Source organism: Zerene cesonia, chromosome 8, assembly GCF_012273895.1.
Source record: "Zerene cesonia ecotype Mississippi chromosome 8, Zerene_cesonia_1.1, whole genome shotgun sequence".
NCBI lineage: Eukaryota > Metazoa > Arthropoda > Insecta > Lepidoptera > Pieridae > Zerene > Zerene cesonia.
In genome coordinates, this window is record NC_052109.1 from 3,047,617 (window position 1) to 3,059,386 (window position 11,770).

The following is an 11,770-nucleotide window of genomic DNA, read 5'->3' on the forward strand; positions in this document are numbered from 1 at the left end:
AAAATTCACCAATTTATAATTTTATGAATCTTTTCATTGTTTTAAACGCCTGATTTTGTTATAAAGAAATATACTGTTAATTTAAACACTTAATTATTGATGATGATAACACAATGAAAACTGGTTTTGCTCTCATGTACATTTTGTTGAATAATTTGTTTCTTTAGAACACAGGAAACTTAAACCGAGTTATTTAGTCTATCTATGGTTTCTTAAATGTCGAAAATGTAAGTTAACCGATAAATGCATTACACACTTCGTTTATTAAACGATTTTTATTATTGAAGTGAGTTATAGAAATCGTATTTCCTATTGTTCTAAGACGTTGCAATTTATCTCTCTAGTCGACGACAATCCGAAACAGGGCACACTTGCAGGATTACACTAGGGTCAAAGAATATTATATACTAATAATTAAAGTACATGCAAGAACTTCGATCAAATATTGGTACAAAGATTTAATAAACCGAAAATATCACGGAATCGGGGAAAATATGCAGGTAAAACGCGGGGATTGTGCTATTCTTACGGCGGTGAAGCATCCCATTGCCATGGAGACTTCCTTTGAACGCTAGTGTTATATAAGGAACTCACGCATCGACACAACATCACGAACGCGAAGGTAGGAGATCGCCAGGCGCATCACTGACGCCTTGTCGAGCTGTTCCACCTCCTCCTTCTTCGCCGGTAGGGCGGTCGTCAGCTCGGCGAAGATCTGCATCTCCTTGGTGCGTCGACATCGAGCCGCCACGCGAGATTTCTCCTTCCTCTTTTCATTATTCCTGACAGTACAAAGTTTGTATAAGTATATATCAAATTGATACGCATTACAAAATTCATGGCTTTGACAATAGTAGGTAGACATAGTTTAGTTTAAAAACAACAAGAATTTTCTGCAGATATCTTGATAATTAAGAAAAATTAAATTACATGATACTAGCTGCAATCGGTTCATTAGTTTTTGCGTGAAAGAGTAACAAACATACACATACACATACTCACAAACTTTGGCATTTATAATATTAGTAGGATAGGATGTACATTGCATTATGTATAGAATGCCCCATTTTACACGGAACATGTATGTGCAATATATTTTCAAGATATTACATTTATCTAAATCACATATGAACAGATTTTTATGATTCTTTTTTTTTTTGAAAGTTTACGCCTTCCATGTGGTTTCGTTTGGATTTGGTTTAGCAAATATTTTGTTTAAGAATATTCCTTACAACATTATTTAATATTATTAACAATATGATAAACCAAAGATTAAAGTGCAACATTATAACATAATCAATCAATATGCATGACATCAAATAAACAGTGAACATTACCTAGAACATTCGATAGATTAACGATGTTAATATCAAAACCGCTTTTGTAATAATTGCTATAATTAACACAAGTGAATAATTCACACTCGCATATTTTATTACGGAATGGAAGAATAAACACAGTTTCTACTAATACTTTAAACTTTCACCTCTTAGTCACAGCGCATAATTTATGACGGCTTTCGGCGAGTTCGGGCGAGCCCGGAATACACATTTTAATCACCCACAAGATACTATTATGAAATTCTTTAAATGTTCTTCCCTTTGAATGCTTCGCACAATAGTCCCACTCGACACCACCGAGCGTTGTGCTCGCAGCAACAAGAAGTTAATCCATTAATTTCTCATTAGTTGGCGATAATAATTTATCAATGTTCCAAATTGTAATGTTTACCAAATGCGTCAACAAATGACTGTTTAAACATAGCAGCGAGTTACTGGTGTATTCAAACGATAGATTCTAAAGCATCATGCGAGTAGCATACACTTGCATAGCACTATTTAATGATCTCATTAAAGTAATTCATAATATTTATATTTCATTTCGTTATCAAATAGCAATTGAAATAAAACAGACATAAATTTGATAACAACGCTCATACTGAAACAGCACCCAATCGGGGTCTTAAACACTACTTTACAGCTGATATATCCAGGATTGTCTCAACGATAAGTTTATAAGGTAAACCAGATACAGAATCAGAAAATACGTGTCGATGAACAGTTATTCCAAGAATATAAAAGGCGCTGTTAATTTCTTGTGAACACTCAATTTGTTAACCCAAAAAGCTTTAAATTATGAATACTGACGCAGACGTCAGGTGCAGACCAAACACTAGTTTTAGGCATCACCTAATCTTGATACTTATTATTCTAAGCTTGTATCTACCCGCAATGTTTATTCAATTAGTATTTCATACATTGACGTACTGCAGTGGACCAGAACGTGATATGATTATTAATATGCTTAAGTGATGAATGGTGATGATTTATGAATGAATTTAAATTGTAGGTAGAGCTACTTTTTATATAATATACATTGCTTGCAAAGTAAAAGGATAGCACAACAGTATATTTATTCCTATTAAAATTTAACTAAATTACAGTAACATTTTTCAACAAGCCAATCTTTCATACGTTTAAAATATTAAAGGATATTTTATAAACCACAGAGTAATAATGAAATTATATGAAGCTAATTTAACGCAATACAATAATCTACATTTGATCCAGCATATACTGAGAAAGGATACTTAGTACTGCTGGCTCAAACAATGTGTAGGATATTTCTTTTATTTCCTAATATATCCCTGATATATCAGAAATTTCCCAACACTCCTCTATTTATTCTCTAACATCTCACCAAGCGCCCTTCGATTATATCGACTTCGTTCAAAAATAGCCGAGAGCGCAGCATGCTTTACTTCTTTGCTATTTTCGTAATATGGTTTGTTGGAAAATGAATATGAAAATCAATACCACCAATATTATTTCACACTTTTCGCATTCTATGAACGTTTACCACAGATAAGAAATTTCGTGAAATACAGGAACAGTATGAGACACAGACCAACAACCAAAATTATTTTCATAGCCGTTGAGTTTACATTATTGCTACGACAATTTCTACGAGACAATAGTTCCAAGAATCAGCGGACGTGACTACCAATTTGCCGATAATAAAATCCCGAAAGTTCAATGTTTCTTTTATAGATACTAATTACATACAGTTTCTTCAGAGAATCGATATTATAATTGCTACTAAATAAAAAATGATAACGTTATGTTCTGATAATAACAAAAAACTCACAGTGAATTGCAACAACTAAAGAGAAAACGAAATACTCAAAACGATCGCGAGTACGGGCTCGTTTTGGGAGTGATAAAGAACGAGCCAGCGATGAGGACGTGTGTATGAGCGCAATGGATTGAGGAAAAAATGTATTGGTATCATTACATGTAAAAACTTTGCATCTAACTCCAATTACGGCGCGCAATGTAATGGAAAACTCGTGCAAATTATACACCGAGTCGAGTATATAATTTGATAAACTGCAATATAATTAATGCCTGTGTTTGTAAAATACTTATAACATCTTTACAACAACGAAGATACACCACGGCCAAACAAATAATAAAATAGTTTTTTTAATCAATCATTTGACAAACGGACAAATTGACAAAAAATTAAACGATAAATGTGTTTCCTGATAATAAAACAACTATAAACATTAGTTATATAAAAAATCTTGTTTACGAACTATGTATATCGATTAGACATTTGCGTCGAAATTTTCAAAAAGGTTAACCTTGTTGTGACCAAAATTATTTCTTGTTTTTTCTTAGAATATCTTTAAAAGAGAATTAATGAATTTGAATCTCCATGGTTACATAATTGTCATCATCCACTCATCTAATAATATTTTCCAAAAAATCTGCTTTAAATCTGATGATTGAGGTTGAAACCTAACAATAGACTCCAAACTATATTACACGAACATCTCATACCTAATTTTGATTTATCCCAGCGTTCAACGATCGGCGAATAAAATGCATGTTTCATTTTTAATATCTATTATTTTATACTTAACCAATATATACCAATGACTATCACTATACTTTAAATAGTAAACTATATTAAAAATACTTTTCCGCTAAACATTGTAGGAAGAAAGTATGATGTATTCAGACTTTACAACGTGGATATCTTAAAATTTTTCTAGCGAACACTTCAATTTTAACAAAAGCATCAGGGACTACATAAAAAGTCCAATAATAAAACTACCTATAATAATTATATTACAAAGTAACATACGATGCCATAAAGCATAATTAGTATTAATCAGGCAAAATACACCCTGAATAAACATTCAAATCAAAATATATTGTTGACGATCAGCGAACCGGCGAGTTTTTTTACGTAGACACAATAAAATCCTATGAAATATTTAAGAGGATTAAAACCGGTTTTCATCGTGTGTTACGATTTAAGCTTTTAAAGGGAAATTCACAGCTTGCAACAAATGTAGGCACGGAACTGATTTTAGTTAGCGGAGATGAAAGTAGGTGCAATTTGTCAACAAAAGATAATGAAATCGATTTGTATTTCGTTTCGAAATTGTAATTTGTTTCGAAATTGATGTCTAATAATAAATATAATAAAGTTCAGTTTTATTTTGCCACTGTTGACATGTTCTAGAATGATCTCAGACTATTACGACGTTAATATAACGATCAAGTAATTCCGCCCGCAGCGCTACCATATTTTCGAATACAACTCAAAATACTGGTATTGTAACAATATGAGTCCTACTTGAATTACAACATGTGACATGTCTATAAGATCTAAAGGAGATCTAAGAATAAGTGATAAGGAAAGTAATTTTTTTTTTTTTTTATGTACAGTCGGCAATGGAGCTGGTGGGACGCCTGATGGTAAGCGCTACCACCGCCCATGAACATTTGGAGAGGAATAAGGTCCATTGCAGACCTTACGCCTCTACAAATGGATTGCCGACTTTTTGGGAAGGGATTAAGAAAGGATTGGCGATAGGAATAAAGGAAAGGACTGGGAAGGGTAAGGAAAAGAATATGGGCCTCCGATAAGTACCCGGAAATGGTTAGGTAAATATATTTTTCGAGGCGATATCTCCAACCAAACTTCTAAATCCTAACATAGTTAAATCATGGGTTTATATGTAAGTAAATAAAAAGAACGACGTTCATATTATGTAGTTTATCATCATAAACCATAAACCTATTGTATTATCAAAACATAGTGGCACTTTCCGAGAAAGGTCAATGTAAGCATTACACATGTTGCATAAAAAGCAGTGCGTTAAGTTTATTGGCCGACATGCTCCGTTATGATTACGGAAATCTAGAAAAATGTTCATTATTTTCAAAATTAAAAGTATTATTAATGAGTAATTTAAGTAAAAGCCCAACATTTTTATTAAACAGCTGCATTTAATTTTCTGTAAGATTGATATTCAGTCATTCAATGAATCAGGTAGGCAAATGGTTTTGAACTATAACTTTCAACATCGTTCGATAGTGAGTGTCACAGTAAGTTTTCAAATATATATATAAAAAACTACGGTTTTTGTTGATATATCTCATTAGATAATGCTTTACGAACCGGCGGCAACCAATTCTTATGCAACATGACGCTTTATAAAAACTAAATCTAGTCTAGTCTAGTATAACAGAGTAGTGTTTCAGGTAGATTCTATATGGCTACGTGATTTGATCAAACAATATATTAACCGCGTGCGCAATACCCATCTGCGTGAGACCCACAATTGGCGATGATTGTTGAAATAATCGCGTTCCCGTCTTCCAATTGAGGATCGGCTTTTACGTCACCAAGTCGAACATCCGCTGCTATGGATGTCTTGACGAATTACATCATACGCTTATCATAGTCTTAATGCAAAAAATGTCTAGTTTTCCTCCTGCAACCTAGGCACATTGAACGATACCCTAATATCTAAATGCCTGTAGCCAGGACTACTGCATGTCACAACGACGTTAATTAAATTTGTTATTCCATTTTACAGAACAAAATAAATTCTATTAAAATTGTCATGTTTCAATAATGTTGGAAGCAAATTAATGTTACTTTGCCTTACATGGACCCATCCACATGGTTAGTCGGCAGAAGAAGAAAGGTTAGAAAATTGGAATTCATTGCATTTAGTGGAAATTAAAAAATATATCTACCTAAATACTAAATTGTGAACGTGACAAACAATGCATAATATGAAAATAGAATATGCGTATAATATTTCAGCGGATCTTCTTACATTGCTGTGTTATGCAATGCGTGCATATGCTGTCGCGAAAATGCAACAATTCGCCTATCGTGCTCATTATATTGCCAAACATTCTGCTAATTATTGCTTACTTGTATATAAATAATCAGTGACTCGTATTGATGATGGAGTTATAAGCATATGAAGATAAGCCTCATACAGCTAAGCCGAAGTTATTTCAATTAATATGGAGAAGCAGAAGCTTTCAAATTAATTGATATCTGAGCTAATAGCGGATCAGCGGTTAGGCTTCAATAAAAAAAGTCTTGACATACGTGTAGAAAATTCACATTATCCACACATTAAATAAAAAAATTAAAAATTAATATAAATAAAATTCTGGAAGATTTTGGCCTAAATTCTTAATAGAAAGCAAAGTGGCCCGTGTGCTGATGATGAAGCATAATCTACATACGCAAGTTACATGCTCATACCTAAATATTAGTTATTAAATATACTAAGAACATATCTTGGCCACGGATAGAACCATCAGAACAACTGTGTAACTTTTACAAGTCCTTCTCTAGGTACCTGGAGCTGTCTATAATTTGTTAATAATAGCATGTTTTTCAATTTGGAAAGTAACATAACTGTAAAATTTTATTTGTAATATATAAACAAAATTAATACATTTATATCTCGAATAGACCTTATAATCGAATAATAATAATCCAAGTCATAAAAAAGTAATAATCCAGTCGGAATTTTACATGTTAAACGAAAACTAGGTTATCAACGCGAAATAGGTGCGTATTTGCACATGTGATCTAGACTTATGCAGTTCAAAAAGCTTACAGTTGTACTAAGGTAAATTAAAAATGAAATTTTGAAAATTAAAAAAAAGTAATTATATGTAATATATTATATAGAAGAATCTCGGCTGTGGGTATAACACGTGCGTCCCGAAATGTCCGAACATGGAAAGGTTGAGAAAGTATCGCATATTTATATAAAGTTCCATATAAACTTTTAATATCGGTAGTAACATAAATATGTAAAGTTTTCCTCAATCATTAACATTTGTTCAGAAAACCATTATAAAAACATTAGTTGTTAATTAATGCTTGGCACAATTGTTGTTCAACTTGACAAGTAAATAAGTTTTAACTGGAACAGACACAGCCGTCTTGGTGACGCCATACATGTCGATTAATTATAAGAAAATTATTATAATGATACTCTGATTCAAGCTCAAACTTCGTGACGCTGATTAAAACAGTTCTTTGTAAATCGGTATGATATTGGCAATAAAGGTTAATTTGAACGGAGGGATAAATAACATGTTCTTCCTTTTTAAAACTACTATACTTATTTTACATCTTATTAGTGCATATTTTCACAACAAAACAAACACAAAAGCTAAACATTAATTTCGGCTATTAAATATCATAGTAATATACGGTCAACGATTCTGTTTTTTTTTTATATTATTCTTCAAGCAACATACATTTATTCCTTTTTTATATACTTTAATAACCTAATGTAGTAAAGTGCGATCTATGGCACTGATACTAAAACGAACACTAAAAGAATAACGATCATGACTATTTCAGTGCCTCAATACTTTTAAAATTTGTGTCGATAAAAAGTATCACGCTGTTAGCACTATTACCTACTGTACCAACATACAATACCGTGTATTCATTACACGCATTATGAACAATAGATTTAATGGATTTCCCGCCAGTAGAAAACACAATCTTGAATTTGTAGCGAAACGGCTCACGCAAACTGTCGTTATTTAAAAAAAAACTTAGCTTATACTATGAGTATAATACATTGAATTTTTAATGGAAATTTTGAAAGCATTGAACGTTTGACACACGTTTGATAAAAATGCACTTGTTATTTTTTATTACATGTTTTTTTAGTTAATAATATTGCGCTGTCATGTAATTAAATTAGGTTAGTTACTAGATTTAATCATACATTATTACCTACCTAATTTCGATAGACAGATAGATAATACTTTATTGCACACAAAATGTTCATAAAAAAACATAGACAAAAAATAAACAAAAAAAGAAAAATATGCACTAATGGCGGGCTTATTTTTAAGAATATGGATATTGAAAGGGATTTTAGATTTTATAATTACTATAAGAATAATTTAATTAAATTAAATTTTCTGTGTAAGTAAATTCAGTAAGTAGATAAGCTCCGTGTTTGTTCATATGGTATCTAGTATCTACCAAAGTTATAAAATATTTTGCCCAGACACATATGTATTTCCCCGATTGTACCTACTGTTTACACAGGCGTCTGTATCATAAGGAGATATGAATCTATCACGAAGATTGGATTTAAATTGGAGGTTGTGCTACATTATAGTCTCGTAGATTATAGTATCTTTTCGTTACTCTCATAATGCTTATTATGAGGAGAAAATTATATAAACATTGGCATAAGCAATGTTATTCTATAACAAAGAAGGATGTCTGGAAAAATAGGGTCTTTATTAAAGGCAATAAGAACAGTTTTTAAGTGATAGCAAATCGAAAAAAATTATCTTATGACCATTGTTAAGAAAACCAGGACTAATGATGACTAAGCATTTATTCCAAACTCCTTATGCTTATCCAATCAATCGAATATTTACTCGAGTGTACGAGAAATAAATAATATACTCACTGCAAATTGCTACGATTGAGTAAGATTGGCACATGTATGAAACTTATTTGATAACACCAAAATAGCATCTGAATATAGCAAAACAATGAATAGGCATAATTTACGCTACAACTTAATTCGCGTTATCATTCGAAACGAATATAATGAAATGCGTTTATAACAATGGGCAGATTATCAACCCCAACGTACCTCAGGCTATACGGCAAGGTTATCTCCAACTTCACATCCATATTGTATTAACAACACAAGCCTTTGAGAGCTGTAATGCCATTAAGAACCCACAAGGGTACTAGTCACATGGCTCACTTATAACTATAAATACAACAAGACAAGCTGAATGTATGAGTCGACGCGATGTCTGGAGAGTAAAATCACAAGATATGTGTAATGATTACCCTCACGTGGTCGAATCACCTGATAAACACAATATGGCACATTTCCAAACCGATTAGTAAGATGGTAAATATTTAAGGAATTAAAGTAGACCTAGTCGAAATTTTATTTTGGATGGTATTCTTATCCGATGTGTTAATGCCATGCAGATAAATTGAGTTTAACGAATAATGCCTTGTCATGTAGCGCCATGGCGATATCATATACATAATGTCAATTCCTTTTTTTAGTACCTACATATCTACTTTACGTGTTTAGATGTAATGATCCGTATTATAATAATTATTATAAATAAATCGTCTCTATTATTATGATATATACAATAAAGTCAGTTAATTTTGTTATATCTTATAAAAAATTACTGCACCGTTTAAACGAACTCATTCGGCGCTTACGACATGTTACAATAAGATGTGATTTTTTAACTCAAAAGTATGAATGAAAACCTCAATATAATGAAAAAGCAAAAATATTTTTGTCCTGATAAAAAAAGAAAAAACAAGTACTTAAATATTTTCTAATGTCAATTGCCAACTAGTTAAGTACTTAGGTAGCTATTCCGTATATTTGTAATGTAGCTTCTAATTTTTTTTAAGTCATAGCGGGCAACTGAGCTGGTGGTTCGCCTGATGGTAAGGTCACCACCGTCCATGAATATTCGCAGAGGTTCAGAGCTCTCAATACGTTGCCCGCTTTTAAGGGGTAAGGGATAAGGAAAGGATTGATGACTGGAAAGAAAAGGAAATAGACCACTATGAAATATTGTATAATTTGGTAATTAATAGACTAAAGTACCTACACATTGTGAATAGCAGGTTATGGCCTACAAAGTAATGACTTTGTAGATAAAGCGATGATAAAGTCTTTTCACGATCGACAAAATCACATTATAAATCGTCACCTACTTATATGCGATGCTGAATTAGCAGATAAAAATTATCAGCTGACACGTGATGAATAAAATAAGGGATAGACGATGAAGGTGACTGAGATAATATTTCAAAACGGTCATGGTTTATATAACAGACTAGCTGCGCCCCGCGGTTTCCTCGCGTAATCCCGTAGGAATATCGGGATAAAAAGTCATATTTCTATGTGTTATTCCAGTAGTCCAGCTAACGGCGTACCAAATTTCATTGCAATCGGTTCAGTAGTTTTTGCGTGAAAGAGTAAGAAGCATCGACATACTCACAAACTTTCGCATTTATAATATTAGTAAACCTTGTCTATATAAATTTTTGGTTTTGTTCATAGAAATTTGTCTAAGTAACCACCTTTTTTTACAATAAAATTTATTTGACGTAGTTTATTATGTTTTAGTGTGTAGATCTAATATATAAAATTCTCGTGTCACAGTTTTCGTTGCCATACTCCTCCGAAACGGCTTGACCGATTCCTCTGAAATTTGGTAAGCATATTGGGTAGGTCTGAGAATCGGCTAACATCTATTTTTTATCCCGATATTCCTACGGGATACGTACTTACGCGGGTGAAACCGCGGGGCGCAGCTAGTTTTTTAATAAAATCCGTCATATTTGTTATTGCGATATGTAAAATAACCTATGACATTCGCAGTGTCAAGTCGCATGGAATAACAACTTAGACATAACAATATTTAATTTAATTTTTTGTGGTGATATAACGGTGAAATAACGTACATTTACTTACAAAGATAAAAGAAATATTCCCAAATCTAAAAATTTAACCCTTTACTCACATAAAATCTTCCAAATCTACGACATCTGTAAACTGACAGGGTTGACCGTTTACATTATAGCACATGCTATTATAATCCCATTCTTGCCTTTGTTGACATGGCAAATTTGTCTGCATGAGTTGTGGATGCGGGGCAGCCCTAACGTAATAATGTTGCCCATTGGATACAGGGTGTTCTGAATAGAACTGTTGGAATCCAGGGTTGTCACAAACTAATAAATTATTATCATAGCACTGAGTTGAAAAACCACTGTTAATGTTAGCATTGCCAACATTGTAACCGCACATGCTTTTCACTGGTTGCTTCGGCCATTGACTGGAAACGGGGCATTGCGTTTGCCATCCTATTTCCTCAAACGGACCGACAACAGGACACTGGAGCAGAGGTTCACCATTCACAAACATTTTGGTGAAGGCCTCGTCTTAGACACAAAGGCAACAAGAAAACAGTCCATCGGACTTAATAATCGACATACGACTGATAACGGCAAAGATGTATTTATCTTTCCCCGCTATTACTCGCATAGTAGCAAAAAAGTTGATAAGTGACATGTTTGATAACGAGACATGTGATATGGACAACTTTAACTAGTTTAAATACTAGATCATGTCCAGTATCCTCTGCGATAGTGTATAAAGAATATAGTTAAGCTTCTATCTTATTATGATAAATTACTTTTGCACATTTTTAAAAACCAACAATATTCCTCTATTTTTTTAAATCATCCATTTTATTAATTCATTTTAGATCAATACATTTTAATGAACCAATACAGCTATAGCATTGCAAAGGAGTTATAGGTACTTCCAATAATTTATCTTAATTAAATTACTATTTTCCATAAAAAGCCTTTAAACGACCAGTTGTAACATCAA

At 32.6% G+C, this 11,770-nt stretch overlaps 1 protein-coding gene across 4 annotated transcripts in view; it reads right to left on the reverse strand.

Moving 5' to 3' along the window:
* LOC119828526 overlaps nt 1-11,314 on the reverse strand; it is a 56,581-nt gene extending 45,267 nt beyond the window's left edge. For 2 of the 4 annotated variants that reach the window (XM_038350702.1, XM_038350701.1), the window contains exons 1-2: nt 10,896-11,314; nt 595-782 (exon numbers count right to left, since the gene is read on the reverse strand). In XM_038350702.1, the coding sequence (XP_038206630.1) occupies nt 595-782; nt 10,896-11,299 (592 nt within the window). In that variant the 5' untranslated portion in view covers nt 11,300-11,314. Of the gene's footprint in view, nt 1-594; nt 783-1,486; nt 1,567-8,974; nt 9,092-10,895 lie in introns of those variants that run through there. The other 2 variants (XM_038350704.1, XM_038350703.1) reach the window with 2 other exon arrangements.
* Between the last annotated feature and the right edge of the window lie 456 nt (nt 11,315-11,770).